This window comes from Hetaerina americana, unplaced genomic scaffold, assembly GCF_022747635.1.
Source record: "Hetaerina americana unplaced genomic scaffold, ioHetAmer1.1.p SCAF_8, whole genome shotgun sequence".
NCBI classification, from domain to species: domain Eukaryota; kingdom Metazoa; phylum Arthropoda; class Insecta; order Odonata; family Calopterygidae; genus Hetaerina; species Hetaerina americana.
The window spans coordinates 73,257,508-73,283,281 of NW_027287427.1; the positions used below are offsets into that span (position 1 = coordinate 73,257,508).

General features: G+C 34.4%; 1 protein-coding gene across 1 annotated transcript in view; it reads right to left on the bottom strand.

Moving 5' to 3' along the window:
* Positions 1 to 1,738: 1,738 nt before the first annotated feature.
* LOC139698142 (polycystin family receptor for egg jelly-like) overlaps positions 1,739 to 25,774 on the bottom strand; it is a 67,265-nt gene continuing 43,229 nt past the window's right edge. Inside the window, exons 9-20 of the mRNA XM_071597066.1 lie at positions 24,735 to 24,880; positions 22,305 to 22,422; positions 18,391 to 18,515; positions 17,571 to 17,812; positions 15,247 to 15,433; positions 15,008 to 15,133; positions 11,647 to 11,772; positions 7,420 to 7,746; positions 4,839 to 5,132; positions 4,533 to 4,763; positions 2,389 to 2,528; positions 1,739 to 1,988 (exon numbers count right to left, since the gene is read on the bottom strand). Coding sequence (XP_071453167.1) covers positions 1,739 to 1,988; positions 2,389 to 2,528; positions 4,533 to 4,763; positions 4,839 to 5,132; positions 7,420 to 7,746; positions 11,647 to 11,772; positions 15,008 to 15,133; positions 15,247 to 15,433; positions 17,571 to 17,812; positions 18,391 to 18,515; positions 22,305 to 22,422; positions 24,735 to 24,880 — 2,312 coding nt within the window. The remainder of the gene's footprint in view (positions 1,989 to 2,388; positions 2,529 to 4,532; positions 4,764 to 4,838; positions 5,133 to 7,419; positions 7,747 to 11,646; positions 11,773 to 15,007; positions 15,134 to 15,246; positions 15,434 to 17,570; positions 17,813 to 18,390; positions 18,516 to 22,304; positions 22,423 to 24,734; positions 24,881 to 25,774) is intronic.

The window sequence follows — 25,774 nt, forward strand, 5'->3', positions numbered from 1 at the left end:
ATCTCAAAAGTGGGCGCTTCGCTACCTAAACCCAGGTACGCCCCGTATGTATCAAGGTCTACCCCAGTGTCGCCCGGGATGACCATGTATCTCGACGGCCTTAAAAGAGCAGGCATCATCGTGCCTTGGCGAATTAAATGCAGTTTTAAGTGTTTTCTTATCCCTAAATCTTCCGGTGGTGCGCGTCTCATTTATGACTTGTCTCCATGGACCGAGTTCTACGTCACCCCCAAGTTCTCACTGCTCGGGCCTGGCAAAGCCATCGCAAACATCCCAGCTAACGCCTACTTAGCAAAGCCAGCCCAGCCCAGCCCAGGCGCGCCCAGCACCGCTCTGACGGGCTGCAATTGGAGGGGGGTATGTTGGCAAGCGACGCTGAAAAAGGCAGTCGCCTCTGAGCTGTGGTGTAGTGAGGAGCTCTGTTAACGCGAACCTCCACGCTTCGACCCATGTCACGGAACGCGATGCCGAAGTTTTTGGAGCAGCGGTATTCCTTCAAATTTGCGGTAAAGCTTGGGAAATCGTCTACCGAAACTGTCGGTATGATTAACCAGGCTTACGGGGAGCCAGCCATGTCCAGAAACATGATCTTTTGGTGGCACAAGATGTTCGTGGAGGGCAGAGAAGAGGTCGACGACGAGTCTTCGAGAGGTTCCCGATGATGCCTTCGCGGGAGCGTTCCAGGAATGGGAACGCCGTTGGCACAAGTATATCGACTCACAAGGGTCCTATTTTGAGGAATATTAGCTTAAGATATGTAAAAGTGTAATTAATTTTTTTTCCTGAGCTCAGTACACTTATTTTCCGGACGAACCCTGTATGCGCAAGCCCATTCCCTGGGAAAACACTCACTATTGAGCATGCACATTTTCTGGCATCAGGCATAGAAAAAGGTTTTACCACAAATTTCAATAATATCACTATTTTAAGACGGCAGTAAGCAACAGAGTTTTGATATTTTGTTGAAAATACTTGTTTAACAATTCCTAAATAAATCATGAACTTATACAATTCAGCACATACAGTTTCATCTCCCAGGTGGTATTGCAAATTGCAAAAAAACGACCTCACATGAAGAAGAAAAAAATCATCATTCATCAAGACAATACACCATGCCTTAAGTCAATGATAACCATGACCAAATTGAACAAGTTGGGCTTCAATCTGTTTCCCCACCCTCCATACTCTCCAGATCTAGCCCCCATGGACTACTGGCTGTTTGCTGAACTCAAAAAGATGCTCCAGGTAAAAAGATTTGGCTCGAATAAGGAAGTCGTCACTGCATCTGAAGCTTATTTTGAGAACAAGGACAAATCATTTTACAAGCATGGTATCAAAAAGCATTGGAATGATTGTATAGCTCTTGAAAGTGATTGTTGATCAATAAAAATGAATTTTGCAAAACAAATGTTGTTTTCTGAGTTAGTCCCGGGACTTATTGAATGATGGATTATAAGTGACCCACATAAAAACAAAATAAAATAAAAATGGTTCAATTTAATAAGTGTTTTTACAGCAGCAAGCGGAATGAGATAATTGAATTGTAAGAATCTCTTCCACTCTAGAATTTAAAGGGACACCATCCAATCACTAGCCTCATCCATGATGATACATATGAATTTTCTAATGGCAAATGATCAGTTATTTCAGTACATTAGATTTGCAAAATAACATGTGCAGAGCCATTATAAAGATATTCCTGCAGTACAAATCATGTTAAGATTAAAAAAATGTATGCCTACCTGTAAAAAATACTAAGCCACAGGTGTTTATCTGAAAAACCAAGTAAAGCAGTATCAGTAAAGATGTCTTTCCAATTTCTCAATTCAACAGGAGTTGCTACTCCCACTTTACAGCATGGCATGATTCCAGTAAAAGTGCCAGCCATTGGTGTACCATACACTGCAAGCCAACGTTCAACGGGGAAGATCCATGCACCTTTAACTTGCATTTCTTTCAATTCCCGAACTATCACTCTTTTGCAATACCTATCCATCAAAAGGAAATACTGATGTCATGAAAAATCCATAATAATTTTATTTCAGGTCCTAAGTAGGATTTGAGTGACTATGTTCTTTCAATACAAATAAAAGATCATATAAAGGCAAAATATCCTTGCCTCCTACCCAGTTCAATTCGATGACCTCAGTCTTACTTTACTAAATTGTGGAATTTCAGTTTATCCTATAGGATACTGCAGCTGTATTTTTGAAAATAAATGCCTTTAATTAGTTTATTTATAATCTTTACAAAACTCCAATGAGTTTTCATCAACATATATTTATCAATTATGAGAAAAACAGACCTGGGAGCTCCATATTATTCCTACACGAGTTTAGGAATATTAACTGTCATAGAAATTTGATCAAAAATCAAAAAAATAATCACCAGGCTGGCTTCTTTCCAGAATTATCATGCCACATTCTTATATTCAACAACTCTCCGAGTGAGCAAGGGCACAGCATTATAAACCAATCTTCACCACCAGATTGCATAACTTTTCTCCCCTTAGTATTTAAAACATGAATCTATTAAAAAATCAAATATTACCAGGTTTAAAGTTTTTGCAAATCAAGGAAATCATACAAACAGCTCATATAAACATTAATTATTTTCTGAAACTTTAAAATATATATAATGCACTACAAAAAGGAATGCCAAGGAAACATAATATATATTTCACATTTCATTTTACAACATACTTTGCTAATTCCTTCTGTTCCTTGTAAGCGCAGGCTTACATTAGACGTAGTTCCACATCTTTTTCCCAGTCCAGTATACACTGTTATTAAATATATATGGGTGTCTCCGGGAGCATTATCGTCCAGAAATATTACGGCTCTCTGAAATAAATCCAAAGATAATTCTTGAAAGTTGGATATTTAAGCAGGATTTGATATACTAGATGCAAAGTATGAATATCAGTATAGAAGATTTTTATAATTTTTATGAGTAAGCTTGTAAATTTTACCATGCAGTAAAACCCTCTGTTAAACTTTTGTGGGGAACAAAGGAAAATGGTGGAAAATGTAAATTGAATGAAATATTATTTGCAGAAAATTGAAGTACCTAAAATCTAATTAAATGAACTTCAAGCAAGGAATACCCCTAGATGACTTTGATTATAATACAACTATACCTTTGTTACATCTTAAAACTGTTGAATTTAGAAAATTATTTTTTATCTTTATTGTTTATATTCCTGAACAACATAGTTGCAAGTTCAAAGATTAAATAGAGGGAATATTTGGATTCCTATTCATTACTAATACGAACATAGTGGATAGAGATTCTTTATTCCTTACCACAAAACTAATGATAGATATATTAATCATGTTGATCATATTCTATTTTTATTGGTAGTCTATTGCTAAAGGTATGTTTTTGAGAGACACAGACTGAATATCACTACATGTCTTATCTCTATCTAGCTAGCTGCTACAACACTAACGATTACCTTTGATATGAAGTACAATTATTCTATCATTATTACTAATAACCTTGATCATGCTCAGCCATGAGCAAATAATTGTGTCTGAAATGATGTGCTGGATAAGTTTTATTTTATTCTCTATTAAGTTTTATTCATTCTATTCAAGTTATTGACTTATTTGTACCCAAAGTCAATATTATATGTACGTACAGAGTTAATTCCACAAACAGTACTTTAAGTTGTCATGTTTAACGGTCTTAAAAAATATAACCACTTTATAAGAGAGTTTATAAATTAAGTGGTACCTGAGAAGATTATCACAGATTCTCTTTTCTGGAAATAAAATAAAGTTTTTAGTCAAAAATTGTTATTCTACCCATTGGTAAAGTACAATTAAATATGTCAATTGATGAACAATCAACATGATTTTTTGACAAACAGTGAAGAACTCACTGTTTGTCAAAAAACAGCATAAATGACCCATGTTTCCTTTTGCTCTTCCATTGAAATTATTATAGGTAATCTACTGGTAGGTTTTGGATGTACACAACTACCAAATGATTCCCTTCTCTCTCCTAACAAAACAAAACCCAAAATACAACTCTACGGCAAGCCCCTCTTCATCTCTATATACTTCCTTCCTCCCTTCATTCTGTCCAACATCCCTATCCTATTTCTGCCCCTTCTTTATTTGCCCAACATTCTCCCCACTATCACAGTCTACAACATCCCGCTGCCAATTAATATGCTTTGCATCTATTTTTCTTATCTCATGATTTCTCCGAATAATCACCTCTCCACCTCCACCATACCAAGCACTTCCTCATTTGTTTTCCTTTCTGTCCACTTCACCTTCTCCATCCTTCTCCACACCCACATTTCAAATGATTCCAATCTATGCTTATCATAATGCTTTAATTCTGTCTACAACTAATAATAATTCAGAGAAAAAACAGGATTTAAGAATTTTCATTTTTTCTTATAATTAGCATGTTAATAAACCACAGAGATGTGGACAGTTCTTAGTGCCTTTATATTGGCATTTTAAAAGATCAAATATAGTAATAATACAGTGAATTAATCAAGAGATAATTTTTACCTTCCTTTTATCCTTGAGATCTTTACGCCGAGCAAAAACCATGAGGATGATATATAATAAAAGGATGGTGCAAACTAGTGCCACAGAAACTGGATTTTCCACCACTTTGAGGAATAGTTTTACATCAGAAAATGGATCAATTTTATTAGGTGCTACTGAAAATGCTGCACCAAATAATGACAAGTGAGAGCATGTACAATGAACACCATCAAATGTAGACTCATGCCCAACCTGTAAGATATAATTAAGTGTTCATTTTACTGAAATTTAAGTTCTTAGGTCTCTGAATAACAAAATGCAACTCACTTCACAACCATCAGACAACCATTTTCCTACTCCTTCTGCATAGTGAGTACATAGAAGGTTGTTTACACTGAACTTATAAGAAAAGTCAGTGTTTGAATGGGATTGGTTTGGATGGGGCAAAGCTGAAAGGTAGAAAAACTGAGGAAATCCTGGCTCCTCTTTATTAAAAGACCCTCTCACAAATATGGAAAGTGAATCTTTCTTGTCAAGATTAGAATTTGTGTGCGGTAACTCTAGAACTGCATCCCCAGTGAAATCTTCTCTTGTTGGTCTGTGATTTTTCAATATTACAACCTGAAAAATATTAAAATCCCATAATGGGACACAGATTAAAAGGAGGGTGTATAAAGAGAAATCTCTGAAAGTGCACTAACATTTCAAAATGATATCCCACTGCCCTTATCCCTGCATCTTAACTGGCGAAATGATAGCCATGATTTTAATGAGTGTCCTCCGATTAGCAGCATGATGTCAGAAAGCAACAATATGGTGCAACAATAGTAAAGATGGCAGGTGTATTTGCCACATGGACCACAGAGGAACAGCATTCTCTCATTTATTTGTTGAGTAGTTAAGAGGAGAAACGATGACATTCATCAATTAATAAAGGTTGATTATTACCAATTGCTGTAGTAACAGATATAGTAACGGTGTTTCTAGAGTTATCATGAACTTTTAAAGTGATGGAATATTTCTATTGCAAACCATGAAGACTATGAATGAAAATAATGTATCTGAGAATCTTATGCATTCAAGAAATTATGAGGTTAAAAATATATAAGTTTCAAGTTTTTCATTTGACTATCTCTAGTATCAAAAATGAGAATTGTTAATTCATTCCCAATCAGGAATGGTGAAAAAAAGTTTTAATTCTAGTGTTACCATATGCAACTACCATTTCTGGCCAAGTTGCTGCTGAGAATGATATTAGTATGGAATTGTAATTACAGTATTACAATATTATGAGTTTATTCATCTTAATTTGCAACCTCATATAATAGGTTTCATCCTCCTTTCCAAGAACAGCAAACATTTTCCGAAATTACATTATTTTCTAATGTTGTCAATTAAATTATTATTACCTTAAGGCTATTATCTAAAATCCCAGAAATTCTAAACATTATTGAGTTTTTGGAAAATAATTTCAGATATTTAAACAATGTGACAAAAAGAATGGCTCTTTCAACCCAACTACACTGCACAACTGCTAAGAGGTAGAATTATCACCAGAAGGAACTAATGGTACAGATAAACAAGATGCAGCCTCATATAGTAGAACCTTGCAAAATGAGCATAATTTGTTCTGGAATCTTTCTTGTAATGTGAAGCAATTTTTCCCATATAAATGAATGCAAAATATGATCATGAGTTCAATACCAAAAAAACTGAATTACGTGCATGGCTTATTCAAATAAAAATATATATACATTGTTTAGGACTGTGGATAATCATCATCTTTTCTTCTATCACATTAATCAATCTGGTATATGAATTCGACTTGTAGAAAACATAAAAGTAGAAAGAATTATTTTAACAATTATGATATATTCTTAATTCTTTAACACTAGAAAGCTAAATAGGCATTTGTTTTTGTCACTTATTTAAAATTTTGTGAAAATGCAATACAGCATTATCGTAAAATAAATTAGTAGCATTAACGGTCATTGCCATATTAGGTTGATGCCTCTCAATGTTCGATGGAACAGTTTCCGATTACCTTCACATTACATTATGTCTACTTTTGTTGAAGGCTTAAAAACCTGCTGTGGCAGGTAACCCTTGGAATCTATGAGCTTCTTGAAGTCCACAATGAAGTTCTCTACTGCCTTTGAGTCGAAGCTTGCTGCTTCACAATGCCTCACACCGCTGTGGATGCCAGTTCTTCCCTTTAAACTTCTTGAACGACCCATGGCTTCCCTTAAATACTTCTTTTTTGGAATCAATGATCCTGGCATCTTCTTCAGGAGGTCAGCAAAAACCACGTTCACCATCTCACACATTATGTTCTTGTTCATAGCATCGCCTTGCTATTGCTTTTTGTTCGTCCAAATGAGAAGCAACCTTTCAACATCTTTTAGAATATATAACCATTATATAGATATTCTTGTCACTTTTTAGGAAAACAGCCTCAGCACAACTTGGTGGAGGGCACTAAAGCAGTCTCCCCAGATGATGCAGCATTACATTCTCAAAAATGATGAGATAGATATTTCCACAGTAACATATTTTCTTAATCAGATCTCCAAATGCTGGGGGGAGAATTTAATTCAAAAAACATAAATACAGCCTAATAACATAGAGCATGAGATCCTTAGGAATGAGTGTGTATCAGGTAAAATTCTTTTCCAAAATGATGCCTTTGGGTTCATCAACTAAAGGTTTCAATGTATGTGAATTTATCTGCCACTTATATAAACAAAAAAACAGCATGATTCACAAAATCAATATTTTAGATGGTATCAACAAAGATTTTAAAAATTAAGTAAAATTTAAGAAATGGATATAAAAGTTACATAACATATAATTCTACTCAATCAACTTATTAATCTTGGAAGCCACTAAATTTAAAGAACTCACATACCATAAATTTATCTCCTTGTACTGGAGGGGGCTCAAAACTAATGACTATTGATGCTCCATCAGGAGCTTGAATTTGGTGGACAGTCACATCATCATCCTCATTAACTCCAACTTGAGTTTCTGGAGAATTTCCGGCTCCTTCCACTACTTTTTTCTCATAGGAGTTGAGGGCTAAGAATACTTCTATACCTTTTAAAATGCCAGGGGCATCCACCATTTCCTCATTTTTTAAATTCCTAAAATTAGCAAACACAACTTCTGTGTTGACTTCTGGTGAATTAGGGCTTGTTTGTATCCACCAGATTGGATTTGATGTAAATATGGTAACCTAAAGTCAACAAAAAATATCATTAAATATCAAAAATTTCATAACCTTAATCTCTTAACTAGAGAAAAATTTATCACAACCGGCACAAAATGCACATAGTTTCATCAGTCTTACTTTGGGACAGTATAAGTGATTATACCCAATACTTCAAGCAAACCAACTTTGTACATCATTACAATATGCAAATTTAAAAAAGGAAGAGTATTTCCCAAAGTATATTGTCATCACCTAAATCACCTAGAGTCATATACATTCATACCTAGCAGATTCCATTATAGCCAATGTAAACCTAGAAACTCACATGATTCAAGGCTTTCGCCTGGTTATTAAGTCCCTGCAGAGAGATGAGGTATGATGTTGCTAGCAGGTAGTCTGGATAATCCAGGTTGCAGCTTCACATTATACTTTCTTCATTAATGATTTAGTTCTTAGTGAACTTACAATAGGGAAACAATCATGACATATGACAGGGATGAAAACAGTTTTGATGACCAAATATGTTACTATGAAACATATCAAGGAAAAGACAGGCAAAGTATAGATATTTTCAACTCAAAAAGTGACAACTATCAGGTGTAACCAATAGAGGGTTCATTTCAATGGATATTATTAGCATGAATATACTAGCGCAATTAGGAATGCAAATCAAAGGAAACTATTTTGTAATGTGTAAGAAAAATTCAAACAGAGATCTTTAAAATACCTCCTAGCCTAGATAGAAAAACAGCTCAACCCCGATTTGGATGAATTTTCCTTTTTTGCAATGAATATGTCTGCTTAACTCTGCTACCCAACTGAGAGGATCAGGCACAGCTACACATAGTAGCTGGCTTGACTAGAACATAACTCATCCAGGAAAAATTGTCTTTGTGAGGGGTTTATCATTTGTAGAATTTATAAATGCCCCTAGTTCTGGACCACAGTAGTCATTTTTTTGGTGACACTAAGGTATTTTTGTTTCCAAATTTAGAAAAATATTGACTGTATCTTCCACATCATGTCATTACATAATAATTTAAGTAAAGTAAAAACAAAGGGTGGGGTAGGTCCAGTGGTGAAGTGTTTAACTACTGACTGGAGGGCCTGGGTTCGATTCCCAGGCATTCCTCCCTGGGCACCCTCAGCTCCACCCAACTGTGCAATTTTTTTAATACTAGATTTTCCAGGCAAACCATAACTGGCACAAGGAAAGTAACCGGCCCCCTTAACCTGATGTGTGAATTTCACATGCCATCGGGCTTAGTACTGGGTGAATTTTTCTCCTCCTGGAGAGAGCATCAACTCCTAGATGTCAGTGTGTGTGTCCAGCAGTTAGTGCATTTTCATTTTCCATGAAATGATGAAGCATTTTTATCCAAGGAACTGCCTTGAGGTTACGAATACCAAGTAGGAACTATTTATTTAAAAATAAGTAATGGTAAAAAAATAAATAATGATAATAAAAGAAAAAACAAAATCAAGCATGAAACAATGCACTACATCATTTTAATCGTCCGGTGAATTAGACATGCAAGAAAGTTACATTGATTGACAATCTCTAAGTTTTAGAACACAAGTCTCTGGAGGGAGAAAAGTAGAGGATCGCATTCAACTCAATGGAATATGACAAACACAGTATTCAGCCGGCAAATTGGCTGGCTATACAATGGCAGAGCTTGCCTGAAACCTAATCCCTGCAGCTCATGGCATTCACACATCAGGGTACGAGGACCAGCTCTTTTCTCTATGCTGCTTGATTTTTCTCAGGAAGATCTGTCACTCAAAAAAATGATACAGATTAGATAAAGATAAAAATGTCTTAAGTCACTGGAATGGAACTTGGATCCTCTGATTAGTAGCAGAATGCTTAACCCTCTAGGCTAACATGCCTCCAATAGTAGCACACAAAATTCTAATGCATTTCGTTGAGTGTTGAGCCATTAAATGAATGTGGTGGTTTTCTCTCTTAATTTCGGGCAAATTAAGGGTCATGGATACCAATGCATACTTCAGTAATTATTGTCTCAGGCTATTGGAGTACAATAACCAATTTCTTAAGTTAATTGCAAAAGTAAAAATAAACATGAGGGGAAAAGGTTGTTTATCAAACTTCACAGCCAGAGTATAAACAAGAGGCCATTTTGATTAATGGTATTAGAATGCATTTTTGAAAATTTAAACTAATAATTCCCATAAATTACAATTACGAGAGTAATTTGAAAAGTTCTTGGAATGGAATAGACATGGTTCCAATGTCTTCATCTCATCTCAAAAATTAGGTTCCCACAGGCCTGCAAAATGCTGTTCTACTTCAGCTGTTAGTTCCTTGTTTGAAGAAAATCTCCATCCACTGAGGATAATCTGATGGAGCCAAATCAGGTGAACTAAGCAGGTGTGGCAACAGTTTCTTTCTTAGTTCATGTATTTTTGCCATGGCAGTGACACATGCATCAGCATGTATTGTCTCCATGAATGATGATTTTCTTTCTTGCCAAACCTGGCCTTTTTTCGTGTATCATTTACTGTAGTTGGTCCAGGAGATTAGCGTAGCATTGTCCAGTAATTGCTTGACCAGTGGGAAGATAATGTATCGGCAGAATCCCTTTCACATCCCAGAAAACTGAAGCTATCACCTTTCCAGTTGACCATATTGCCTTGTTTTCTTTGATGGTGGTAAATCAAAATGCTCCCACTGCTTTTACTGCTGTTTTGTCTCTAGGGTATAGTAGTGAACCCAAGTCTCATCTGTGGCCACAAACTGGCACGGATAATCTTGTTGGTTGCTCTAAAAAGAGGTCAAACATTGTTTGGAAATTTCCATTCTGATAGATAGATTTATTCACCATAGAACAATACATGATTGTATGGGCTTACTTAAAGATTCAATCAAATTCACATGTGCATAAGATTTATGCACATACAAATTCATACACATATGGATGATGTGTTTATGATCCTGCATCAAGAGCCATGGCACCCTAGTAGATAATTTTCTCACACACAATGCCACAGTTAAAATATGATATACCTACTCAGATGACATACCTACAGTTTCAGCAACATCTCACACTTTCAGTCAACAATCCTACATGATCATTTCATGCACTTTTGTAACAACTTCTGGTAGTGTCACGTTTTGGTCGACCACTACATAGATTATCATTTAAGCTATCACGACCAAATTTAAACTCATTTATCCACTTCTTGGAAACAGTTAAATATGAAGGAGCAGAGTCCCCCAGAGTGTTCTGAAAGTCAGCATAAATTTCCTTTGCTTTCATACCTTTCTTACAAAGTATTTCATCACAGCTAGAATCTCAATTTTTTCCATCTTCACAAATCACTACGCAGGAGCAACAACAGAGTGGTATCCATACCGTATATCTCTTCCCAGAGTACTGACACATAATGAGTTTACTCATAAAGGATCACCTATTACAGCATGGGAAACTCTTTGCCCTAGCACTAATATCTGGTGGTAATTCCAAGAAACTTTCAAACTACCCTCATTTAACCAGATTATTAATAGATTTTCTAGACTATTTTAGCAGTAATTGTAACAGAATACCGATATTTCAGATAGAAATAATATTTTTAAACATAGGGCAAAGCTGTTTTGCACAATGAAATTTCAAGTAGTGATTCACCATTAGCCATGATTCCATGGGACCAAAATTTACTCGCCATCATTCTAGTGTTCCTTAATAGTTCAGGGTACTTCTCTAATTCTAGTATGTTTGTACACTAGGGATTGCATCAGCATTTATACAAAATTTTTATTTCTGTGATGAACACTGCAATTCCAGTACATCACACCATCTAACCTAAGGTATAGTGTTTAATATTTTTGTATGGCAATGGTAAACAGAACTACCATTATCACCAAAAATGGAAAATGAAGCACTTACGGTGATTACATACCTCCAAAGAAAATACATCTTCAACGCCACTCTGGATACCTTCTGCATATTCCCTTGATACTTTAAGGCCTGAATAATCACCAGGGGATCCAAACTTCTGTCCATTTAAATCAGAAGCCTTGAATTTCTGTGTAAAAATAAATTATCATAAATACTAAGGCATTACTGCATTCAAATAATAATGCATAGATTTTTGTTCAACCGGTCAATCACAATACTTAATATATTCAAGAAGAATATATTCAAACATGACATATTAGAAATTAATCCATGAAATAATACCAACATATTCTTCTCTGACAGTTTTACTGATAAAGTATCAATCATTACAGAATTTAGATAACTACTTAAAGAATGCCCAAAGACCATGAAAAAGAATATATGGAATGCAAACAAGAGCAGTTTTTCACAATATTTATGAAAGCATAATGAAGCCCAATTCACTTCAAATAGTCATTACCACTAGCCAGATTTATGAAGTTGACACTTGATCATTATATGTGCATATATGCACATGAATTATATGCATATGAATGCATCAATGTGTCTGTAATTTTTCATTCTCATACAATTTTTTCACAAATATTTTTCATATCATTCTTTTACATCTAGGTAGAATTTTTTTATAGAACCACAGTTTAAATTGCATTATTAAATGAAGGTGCAGAAGAAATTTACTAGCTTGGTTTGGAATAGAATCCAAGAAGATGGAATATTACAATGCAAAATGCTGGGATAGTGGTGGTGAAGATGTTATTTTAAAAGTTTATAAGCTATGTTATTATTCTTCTAGATGAAAAAACCTACAGTCATAAAAAGATATCATAATAAAACAGTATTAGAATATTCACAAGAGTAAAGAAGTTTTTATATAAGTTAAACACTGGCAATAAGAGCCTAATTATGAGCAGAAAACATATTTTATCATTTAGCCTACTTTTTGAGTAAGTCTGTCATATAAATACACTAGATGCTTATAATTCCAAGCTCTTTATTTATTATTGCATGCATCATATTCAGAAGTCATCATTTGAAAGTTATTATTTGAATGGTAGTTTCCAAAGATAGGTTATGGATGAATACCTACAATTGGTATTATGATACATTTATTGCCCCTCCAAACAAATCCTGACATCTGAAACTACCATAAGCTCAATTCCACATACTTTTTTCTCCCTTCATTCCGTAAAATATGCCTATCCTATTCTTACCCTTTCCTTGCTTGCCTAATATTCTTCCATCTATCATAACCTTCAACATCTCATTGCCAATCAAAATGCTCTGCATCCATCTTTCCTGTTTCTCATAGTTTTCTCTCACCATTGCCATCTCCCTCCCCATCATGCCAAGCATTTTCAGGTTTGTTTCCCTTTCAATCTATTTCACCTTTCTAATCCTTTGCCTGACCCCCATTCAATAGCCTCCAATCTACACCTATCCTCTTGTTTCAATGACAACATACAAAATCATGCTGTATGCAGGAGTATTATTTTGAGTAATTATTACCATGACAAAATCAAGACACCATGAAATTTATTCTGCATATTAATTGATCCTCAAGTAGAAAATGTTGAAAATTACAAATATTAATGCTGATCTGTTTTTTCAGGTAGCCGTAGATTGGAGTACATGGGTGATCTGAAAACTTTTCAATCTCAACATGAAGATGGCAGCACTCTTCAACAAAATTTGGGAAACTTTTGCTCAAGAGTTGTAAGGTACTCAACGAAATGTCTACCATTTTGTTGAGTACTTTACTCTCTTGTTGTTTGACAATTGTTTAAGTGAGTAGTCCTGATGGTTTTTAGAAAATAGAAAAAACTGAGTCAAACTGTCAATAAGTATTTGTTTTTGAAAGGCAACACATATACGCAAATCAAAGATGAGTTGGATGCTGTGTATGGGGACTCTGCAGCATAATTCACGACCATGAAATTTTGGACAGATGAATTTAAATGTAGCCATAATAGTCTGGCTGATAATGATCATTCATGATGACCAAAAACTAAGACAACTACCACAGATGGATCCTCTTATTGATGCTCTTAAGAATCACTTAAGCTGTATGTAAACACAAAAATTTTTCTGTAGTCCTCACATCGGGCTGCCTTTTCCTTTTTTTGGTATTGGAATTAACACATCTGATGAAATCTTCTTGCCACATTCCTCCTCATCAAAGATATGAATTAATCGATAACAGCTTCCTTCCACATTTTCATTACCTTTAAATAGTTCCATGGGAATGTTGTCTACCCCCATGGCCTTTTGTGGTTTCAGTTCCATTAATGCCCTTGCTATCTCACCATCAAGTATACCTGGGCATAAGTTATTCTCATATAAGTCATATTCTCTTTTATGAGTAAGCTTGCTGGCCTAATGCTTTTACCATGTGCAAAATAGATCCTCTCTATATCCCTTCCATCTCTCATGAATCTTCCCAAGTTTAATGAATATTTTCCCGAGTTATCCTTGCTTGCATTGATTTTCCCTTCTTACTCCCTGACAGTGCTTTTATCTTCCTGCATAGCGCACCAATTTTACCCTTCCTTTAAAAACTTTCCATATCCTTGCACTGCATCTTTCACCACCCTTCTTTTTTCCTTCTAAGTTTCCAATCCATGGTTTCCTTCTTCTGTTTTTATTTACTGTTCTTATTGTTTTGTTTTTGGCTTTTGATATCTCTTTTTTGATATGTTCTCATTTTTTTTCTACTGTTTTGCTCTCCCTATTATTACTCATAATTTTATCTACAGCCTGCTTGTAATCTTTTCTTTTAATCCCAGTTAATGCTTCTACATTCCATTTCCTCAGTTAACTTCCCAGTTCCAGCCTCTCGAATATGATTTTACACCTCATTCGTACTAAATTATGATCTCGATCCACATCCACTTCCAGGAAAGTACAAATTAATCAGGCTGTTCCTAAATGTGTGCCTAACTATAATATAGTCAAATTGATATCTTTCTGAATCCTCAAGTATTTTCCAAGCACACCTACACCTATTTTGGAGTTTCAAGTCTCAATATATTTCACGCAATTAAGTTGTTAATTAAATATTGTAATCGATATCACTCTCATTATTCTATTCAAACAATTAATATGATCTTTTTCACTACACCATGATCACTGCAAAACTGCAGCTAATTGGCAGTAGTTTTTACAAAAGATGGTTGATTTTAGATGGTAGATTTTACAAAAAGAAAAGTGAACACTATGATACCATAATCGATATTCATATGCTACAGCCATTTACTTGCACACAAAATTTGCATTGCTTGTGGCCCTTTTGGTGGTGAATTACAGAATGCACCCATGGGTGGATTTAAATAAGTTTTGAAAGAATGATATAAATACTGAATTACCTTCAAGCAGAGGAAACTATTCTTATTTTGTAATTTCACAGCATTTTCTTCCAAAAATAAGTCTGCTGAAATGGAATTGCCAATTCTTTTAAGACCTTCAAAAAACCAGTATGAGGCCAACCTAAACTGCAAAATATCCTCATATAAGACATGATGTAATCAATTTGCATAAAATAAAAGTAATTAATGTCAAGTATAAATTAAACAAATTATGCCATAGATATTCAATGAAAACTAACATTTTCGAGATTACTTTGATAGTAAATGTCAAATTCTTTGTAGTTTGGATAATCTTCATTTTTTTCTTTCATTAACTTTTTGCTTTGATTTATATCATCATTGGCTTCTTCCCAGTCATCATCAACTCTATACAGTTTATCTGTACGATTATTAAGAATAACATTTTCTCCAACAGACATGAGGTGCCTGAAAGTATAATGTCACAGGCTTTAGCATGTTATCATCTTCACAATTTCAATTTTACAGCTAGTTTTTTAAAATGTCAATATTTTGAAGAATTCTGCAATGATAATAAACAGCATTATTTATAAAAGCATCACAATATATTAATCATTGCATTTGACCATTGAGTCAACATTTTGCGGAACATATTTCTACCTATTCTTGTCATAGAATGTCATTTAAATGTTCACTTGCTACAGAAAAAGGTATTTTAGCTCTCCAAAATTCAGCGGCATGTGCTTGGCTTTGTAGCCACTGTGTATTTTGCCATGAGTGATGGCGTTCAACTCAAATTCCAGTAATACCACATCATTCAACCTTCCAAGGCTCACTGGTTATGTCCTGATCTAAATGTCAAGCCCAATGTTCTACGAGACTAATCATGTCTGTCAGAGGATCCCAAAAATCTTAATAACTTGATTTATTTGGTTCATGTGGCATCTGTGTGTTACTAAACATTCAGCATATAAACCAAAACTACCTACAAAAGTGTATTACATGAAGAGAAAATTGTTAACCAGTGCATCTACGACCATTTCTTTTTCAGCCATTTTTAGTAGAGAGTAAAATTAAAATACATAAAAAGAAAATGTTTGCATGAACTAAATAAAATCCTTGACAAAAAATATTTTTTACTTATTAGTAGCCTAATTGCTATAATTCAAACTTGATCCATTCATTTAAAAATGCAATACATTTTGTTTTACTTTGTGCGAAAAGAATAATTTTCTCCTCAACTTCTGAGTGACTGCAAAGAAATTTGTCTCCAACGAAAGCACTGCAGGTGCATTTGGTTTCTTGATTCAGAGTGCTTCTTAAAAAAGTTTTTATTCTTATCAATACTGAAAGCAGAGTGCTATGGCTCTGATATCATCACTAGAAATGCCAAGTGGATTTAATGTCTCATAATTTCAACAAGAATAGCTTTATTATTTTTCAAGAGAATTTTCAGCACCTCAATTAATATTAAATATTCATGCATATAAAATCTACAATTGAATACTTTTGAGTTCAGTTTTTTGCTTATCTTTATCAATCATGAGATCTTTTTCAGTGGTCAGCACCATCTATTCTGTAGGCAGTTCATTCTTAAAACAAGTAAGGCTTTTATTGTTGACAAATTCAGCAGCTTCTAAGAGTTCGGTGGAAGATTAATTGTCCATTATATCAACAGATAAACAGTCATACACTTCCTTAGCTTTCTTTCATGCAATTTAAATATTCCCACAGTACTTCAAGTATCTTATTTCTAAAATAGCAATTTTAAAATCTGCTAAAACATCACCGACTTTAAACACATCAATTTTTTGAGATAGAATTTAATTTTAAATTACAGCAACAAGACACATTATCTGATGGAAACGTTATTTTAATTCTCAAGGGAGGTAATTTTTTCAAACAATCTCATATAAAAAATATTTTTATCCATAATTTAATTTGCACAGAAATATTGAATTGCAAAAAATTGTGTCTTGAAGTTTTGCAAAAATTGAATGGTTGCAGACTGTTTCCCAAGTGAGTGGCCACCCTGTTCCAAGTTTCCCAATACCCATATAAGAATGGCCTCTCCTCCTAATTAGCCCTCTTATTCTCTATTGAAGCTTGGAGTGTTAAAAATTGAGACCAACAAGAGTCTTTAAAAGAAGTGCAGCCAGTGAATGCAAAAATGTTTTGTTTTTCCAAAACTATAAGTATGCCTTCAATACGGCTCATTGATAAAAACATTTATTTTGGTTTTATTGCAAATCTCTAAAAAGTGTGGCAAGTAAATTTCTACAGTAAAAAAATAAGCAAAGAAACATATCTATGAAACAAATGCATAATGCATGGAAAAATGCTGAAAAATAAACATTAAGGGTATCCAATCCTTCCCAGCTCAACTTTGTAGAAGTTCATGTTCATTAAATGAAAAACACAATGTATAGAGAACAGTGGAGATATACATTGTGTTCTTCATTTAATGATAAAGGGTATCCATTATCCAAATATGTTAATAGTTAATTGCTGTTGGAGGAATGCATTAGTTAATCACTCTTCTTCATTCATAAAAAATCCTCATTATGCCAGGAAAATGAAATTAATCAGGTTATGTGCTTGCTACCTTGCTATATGTCTGAAGTCTCCTGAGGAAAAAAAGTCTTCTTTTGACCAAGCTTCATTTGAGAGGGCATTAGATATTTTCAAAATCAAACTCCCAGATGACTTTGCCATTTCAGAAGAAACTTTGAATGTTTCTTGCCCCAAAACTTGACTTTTTTCGGGTTTCTCATTTTCCCAAAGAGATGCAACTTTAAATAGAACTGTGGACACCTGTTTAACTACTGAAGGGCTATCCAGGGTAGCCTAAACAAATAAAAGGTAAAATTTTACACACAAGTATATATATTTAATAAGCATAGTATATTTACACAAAAGTGTATACTAATAAGATGCAATCATCAACAGACATCAAAGCAAAGAAATAAAAGGGTTGAAGCAGTTCACTGTTGCCAAATTTCAATGGAGAACTGCATCAATAATAGATGGTTGATGATGAGGTCTTATAGATTAAGTGGGTATCAATTATTTTCCCACAAAATTTATAAAATTGCGACGATATTTTATATGCTATGATTTTAGTGAACACTTGTTAAAATAAAGAGTTAGATAGGTCATTGGAGGGAATTATTGGTAAATAAGAAGGGTAGAAAAAACTCATGCATTTGCTTTAGCTGACCTCAACCACAAATTTCAAAGCACCACTGGATTTGATGACCCACCCAAACAACAATGAGGCCTGAGTCTTGGCAATGAGTGCCACATATTGTTAAATAATGCAGTGAAAGATAAAGAGAAAAAAGATCTAGAACAAGAGAAGGAAAAAGAATTCATTGAAGAGAAAAAAATCATAACAGATAATTAAATTACAGAATGTTGATTACCTCATTCAACATTTCTATAAGATTTTCACGCAAGTTATTTCTTATGTCTGCAGTTCTTTGCTCAGCATTAGCATCTTTTATGCCTGATATAACTTCTGTCAATGATGTAATGTATTGCATTGCTCCTGTTTAGAAAAGTATTTCCATCAATGTTAATAAACCATAGACTATAATCTTTTTGCAATTATTTATTGAATATTCAATTTATGGAGTGTTCAAAGTTTTTAAGCACCCTTTCGTGGGCTTAAAGGTATTAAGATCTTTGAATCAATTAAGATGTGGTGACTCAAAATATTTTTCAAAGAGAACCAGTTAAAAGGCAATGCAAATATGTGACCCAATCATTCTATTTCAGCGACATGAGTTTTTCTATTAGTATGCCATATCTATTTAAGTGGCTTATTCAAAATTTAAATTAAAGCAAAATGAGGATTGCCAATTCTTTGATGATAATTGGAAATTCAATTTTCCACATAGCCAAATGCCTCAAGAACAAAAATAGGAAACTAAATTAATACTGGTGGATTTGAAACTACGGTTATACAGAGTGAAAGTATTCTACTACAATTTAACAACTGGGAACTGCAATTTTTCTAATGTCAAACTTTCCCAGATGAATTTTAGCCAACAAATATTAATATTCGTATTGCTGACCATTCCTAATTTTATTCTTTATAACTTTCATACCACAGGCATATCCCAACATGCATCATTGTTCCAGACCTTAGCTTCATGAAACCCTTCCGCCCATCCTTTACTTAAATTAGGTAGTTCTGCCCCAGTGCTTAGTACATAATTCACTTTCTACCATTCTTCTAGGATGAGAACCAATAACTTTCCAATTTCTATCCAACATTCACATACTCTTCCACCAATTCTGACCTCCAGTAAACCCACCACTACAAGCCGTACCTAAGTATGGGCAAATATAAAGCATGCTAGAAGATTATATTCCAAATGAAAACCTATCACAAATAAATATTTTAATCCATGAAATAGAAAATTTTCCTTATTATTTAAAAAAATGGCTGCAATAATTGTTATTAACATTTAACTTAATTTATTAATTACTTGTGAAAATTTTGAGGGAAAATATTTAATGCAATCTAATCTTCATTTAAATCAGTTTTTTCCGTTTTATTCTCAATTCTCAGCTCAATTATCTTTGACTGCATGATTAAGCCAAGATAGGAATTGAAAGGCAGGAAAAAAATATGTACATAAGTTGAGGCACCACTATATTATGACACATTCATTTATCCATAATATTTGTGATGCCTCAGAAAAATCAGACAGTTAAATTAAGGAGCCAATTTAAACAACCTCAAATTCACTCCATTTTTCATTGATACAGATAATCTGAATTCATATCAGCAACAATTCATGGCATTTAAAAACAGAAAAGATTATTTCATATTACAAGCAGCATATACCATATGTACCATAGTTTTCCATGCATCTTAAGTGTTTTTTTTATTACTAGAAAATAAAAAATATATTTTCACATACATTTAAATGCACAATGTCCACAAATTATTACAATCAAAAGATGTAGGGTATTGTTTTTCATAAAAAAATTATTATACACTCTAGCGGTTGACTTGATAGGTGAGGGTATAGCTCACGTACTAAGAAAAATGTATTATTTGTAAGGTCTTAATTGGGATATAAAGCTGTAACAGGATCATGTGACCACCAGTATAAAATTTACCATGAATTCAATGAAGATATTACATAATTACTTTTGGTAGATTGAGTTTTCAGATTTTTTTATAATCTGGCTATGTTCATCGCAGTATTTTTGGAGGGATTTGTTGACAAGGTAGAAGTGGAAAGTCCTGGGACTTCAGATCTCAGTAGAACAACAAACATGACTTCACTCTATGTAGTTTTCAATGTTTATCTATACAAGCATGACTTTAATTAATTGGTGAATGCAAATTAGTGAATTTGAGGGCATTTTGATAGACGCAAGAGAGAATAATTGTCATTATGTACAGGCAATCAGGGATAGAGAGAAGCCTACAGAAGCTGATGATGAAGGGCTTGGTAATTATATTAATGTCAGTACCAATACATTATATCAGATCAGAGGTGGTGGGGAAAGGGTAGCAGTAAGCTGTTTATTAAGTCATACTCTTCAAAAGGGGCATTAGCATTAGAATATGAGGGTAATTTCAAAAGTCCTCCGAATGGAAATGAAATAAATGACTTACCTTAGTGAAACTTGTTTATTTTTCAATGTGGTCTCCCTGTACACTAATTTACTTGGTACAGTGATGTTCCAATGTCTTGATCCTATCTCAAAACTTAAGATTCCTACAAGCCTGCTAAATACCCGTCTACTTTGGCTGTAAGTTTTTTGTTTGAAGAGAATCTCTATCTGCCAAGGAAAATTTTGAGCTTGGGGAAGAGATAGAGCTCTGGAGCGGAGCCAAAACAGGCAAATAAGGTGAGTGTGGCAACAATTTGTATCTTAGTTCATGTATTTTTGCTATGGTAATGACACTTGTGTATGGGCATGATTTGTCTTGAAAGATGTCTTTCTTCCTTGCCAACCTGGCCTTGCTGAAAATCTTGTCGGTTGCTCTTAAAACGGATCAAGCATTGTTTGAAAATTTTCACTCTGATGCCTTTGTGATCATGCATCAATGATGGCACCCATCTAGCAGATTATTTTCTCATATACAATTCCACTCTTAAAACATGATATGCCCATTGAGAAGATATTCTTAAGCTTCAGCAATTTCTCACACTTTCAGTCGGTGATCCTCCATGACCATTCAATGACCTTTAGGGATAATTTCTTGGGTAGTGGCACATTTTGGCGGACCACGACATAGATCATCATCTAAGCTGTCTCCACTAAACTTAAACTCATTTGTTCACTTAGCAACAGTTGAATATGAAGGTGAAGAGTCTCCTAGAGTGTTTTGAAAGTTGCCATTAATTTCCTTTACTTTCACATCTTTCTCAACTCTCAATTTTTTCCATCTCCTTCACAAGGGACAACCAGAAAACCTAGCACTTTAATGTATTAAAACACAAAGGAAATCTGAGAACCAACCCTTGAATGACAGATTTTAACTCAAGCATGGTGCAAAACAGGGATACATGACACCATGAAGGTTCCTTTTATATGGATGACAGATGGATGCAAGGACCTAGTACATATAATTGAAGCTATAAATGTACCAATTCTTTCATATTTCAACAATATAGGATTGCTACATGAGACCCCAAGATCCCCTGGATAGCTTCGGTAAGGTGGCAGAGAGTATGAAAACGAGGGTTCAAATGAATGTTCAAAATGAAAGTAGCTGTGTTTGATAAGGAAAATGGGAAAATTACACAGAGGAAGTTAGCCACAAGATTTTTAACTAAGTGGACAACATGTAGTTGTTCGGATTTAAGAAATACTTTTGAGTTCCACAGAACCATGATACTGCCATTTAACCTTTCTCTGATGTTAACTCTGATCATACATGGCAATATTCACACTTTTCAAGAAGATTCCTGTAAACTAGCATAGAGAGCAGGGTGATGAGATATAAAACCTTTTAAAATTTACTTTCACTAAGCATTGCCAGTACCTATTTTCAATGTGAAATTACATACTTGACGATTGTTATGCTGTGAGAGTATTACAGTTGAGAATAAACCCATCTACATAATGAGTTTGTCATTTCAAATAGGAGCTATGGTGAGGGTTACCCAAAACATTTTTCATAACACACATATTATATGTTGACGTGCTCATAATTAGAGTTGGTGTAGATAATGCTTGAATGCATATTTGACCAGTGAAGCATCCTTTTTGCACATTTTGTTTGATATCCGTATATTTGCATAAGCTAACAACAAAAGCAAATAATTCCAATATAAATTAATAATTCATAATGAAAACTTTTCACCTGGGATATTTCCACTAGAAAGCATGCCATGAATCGAATCTCCTGATTTGGAAGTCAATAAAGACATTAATCCTTCTATATCATCTAAATCTTCAACGTCTGTACTTAATGGTTCTACCTGAAATTGTAAAGAATGCCACATCAGTAAAAATAAATACCCTCCTCTTGCAAACAGGATAGCAAGTTCCATCCTCAAGTGAAATTCAAAAGCCATTCATTTTATAAGTGAAGTACACCCCTTTGGGAAACAGGCAACCAAATTATTTGTGATGCAATTCAAAAGATGAAATGAGGCTGATGAAACATCTCTTAAATATGCCTGTGCAACTTCATGTTTTCCTCCAACGTCACTCCTTTCCTTCCACTCAGCCCTACTAACACAGTTTCTACAACCCCTGTCATAGGAAAATCATGGAGTAGGCATGTTGCCACATAGTAAAATGCATACACAGTATCATGTAGTTATTTGCTCTCAGTGCCAGATCCACGTTGATTGTTTTTTTATCTATGATGGTACAGATTATCTCTTGAAGGTGCAATGACATTGAAGGCCAGGTGGCACACTGAGATATAAACAGGAAGTAACCTTCTTTCTTCTTTGAAGATATTTTTTCTTTTAAGAGAGGAGGGTATCTTTAGGATGTAGCCCATCTCACTTCTCTGTTTCCCCATATTCCACCTTGTCCTGCAGCTTAATTTGCCTCACATTATTGGATTTTAATCATAATATATAAAAAGGCCTCCAAAGATATTAGGTACAATGAGTCTACTCTGAATCCATGTTCCCCTCTCTCTCATTCACAGGCATCACCTCCCTCCTTTCCCTCAACTGAAACGTGCTCCTGTCAGCAACTCTTTCAAGCTTCAAGACATCTGTGGACGGAGATTCAGCCATAGGAAAAATAAAAATGAGATAGATTGTGATGGACCAATCATAGGGAACTGGAAATTCATTAATGAACATTTTATTTATAATATGTTTTTGACTGTAACAATCAGGACTCTTTTTATTAATTATCAACAGATATTTTCATACTCCATTTACTTTTTCAGTAGAATATCGATGAGCTTATTATTTGAAAATTATTCTGAAACATAAAATAAACACACAGAGACTCAAGGATGCCAGCACATTATGTATTAATATCCACTCATGTAAAAAAGCCCTTCGGCTGAATGTGGCCGATGCTAAGGATGGCTACTCCTCCATCACACTTTGAAGTGAGCATCACAATGTGTCATCAAATCACTTCACTATATGTGAGGATAATTCAATCTATGTACTTATTTTCAAGGAAATACTTCATTTTCCCATTATATAGAATTCCCACCCTCCTCGAGGTTTTAGCATCGCTGTATGATTTGCAGAATCAACTAGCATAAAGTAAGTCACAGGCAAATAAATATATATGTAAAATAAATGCAACAGTCAAGTACAGTACCCATAATAGCACACATGTTGAAAAGAGCATAAAATATGGCAAATTTGTTTTAATATTTCTGGCAATGAAGAAAAGAAGAGGGGCAGAGGTGAGAGCATTCATCCCAAAGTGGGGATATGCTATATGACCAGGTGTACAAGTATGAAATGTGGATTTCAGATAACAGAAGGTGCAACAATGCAGTTTGTGGTAGAAAGATTTGTCACTTACGCCATTTTGTTGTAGCATCAACAAGTGTCAGACGGGTATGTGTGATAAATTCTTCTTTCCACAGTCTTTACATAGTGTTGCGTTGCTATGTTCAATATGTTGAAATTTATACCAAACAAAGAGCATTTGCAGAGAGGATTAATATTTTGGTTTTCATTGGAAGAAAACTGCTGCTGAATCATACTGATTACTTCCAGAAGCTTATGGTGAACATACTCTAGCAGAGAATATGTGTGAACGATGATTTTGGTGTTTCAAAAGTGGTGACTTAAATGTTGCAGACAAGGAACACAGAGAAACACCAAAAAGGTACGAAGATGTAGAATTGCAAGCATTGTTGGACGGAGATAATTCACAAACACAAAAACAACTCACAAAGCAATTGAGCGTTAGTCATCAAGCTATTTCCAATTGCCTACAAGAGATGGGAAATATTCAGAAGACCAGCAGATGGGTACCACAAGTTGAACAACAGGCAAATGGTGAGGCGCACCTCTCCATTTGACTCTCGAAAGCACTTGTGAAATTTTGCTAGCACGATACATAAGGAAGTCGTTATTGCATCACATCGTTACTGGGGATGAAAAGTGGATTTATTTGGATAATCCCAAGTGAAAATAATCATGGGTTGACCCAGGTGCACCATTAACATTGACTGCAAGACCGAATTGCTTTGGCAGAGAGACAATGCTCTGTGCTCTAAATATATATTAAAGAAAGTACTGATACTGAATGCTGCATGCTATGCATAAAAATCACCAATAAATATATCACATACCTTTACACTCAAGTTGTACCATACATTCATACCAATATGATTTGAAACTTTGACAGCAATTACACTATTGTACTCGTTCTCAGGGTCACCAGGAACTAACATCATATTATCAGCAATTGGTTCAGTGTCATAATCCAATAAAGTCACTGAAAGAGATAAGTAATTTACAGGTTACAAATACAGCAACATGACAGATTCCAATTTACATGAAATCAATCTTCATATGATCACAGGAGCCACAATTTAAAAAAATTTCCAATTTTTGAGTTTCAAGAACAAAAACAATTTGAGTCTCTAGAGAGCATCATAAAAAAGGACACCAACTTCTATTGGCGTTTTTTTTCATGAAGCTTAGACCTTAAAAACTGCTTCTTAGGCTCAAACCTCTACTCCTAAAGACTCAACTGTTTAATCTCAATAGCTACAAAATTATGAATAAAGAGAGACAGATAGTAATTTTGAACCCAATCTTAATTACATAGTAATATCAAAAATATTATTTTACAAAAAATAACAATATTAAGATAAATATAATATTACCTAGGACCAAAAAGCCTCAAGGAAGGCAAAGGATTATCATAACCAAATGTCTCATTATTTTATTTACAAATAACAAAGCCGAGCACATTGCTTGAATAATGAATGATAAATATTAAAAATGTGCATAGCCATCAACATGATTATGCAGATCTGTGCACTTCAAGGGAGTCACTGTTACTCTATCTATAATGTCATATTCCCCAGAAGTGGTTTATTGACAATAATATATCAAATTTTGAAATGGCCTATCCAGCCATTTGATGATTTGAAGTCATTAATGACTAGTCCTGCTGAAACTCAATCTTTTCTGAAACTCTACCCATTGCACCTTTGAAAGATTGAAACATGTCTTTAATATTTCTTAAATTTTATCATACTGGCCTTTAACCATTGAGCCACATTCCCGCACAACTTTTTTGACACATTTCCAGAATTTTACTATTGTGTTCAATGTTGAAATTGGCTCATCAAGTTCCTTTGCCAGGGACACAAGTGTTATT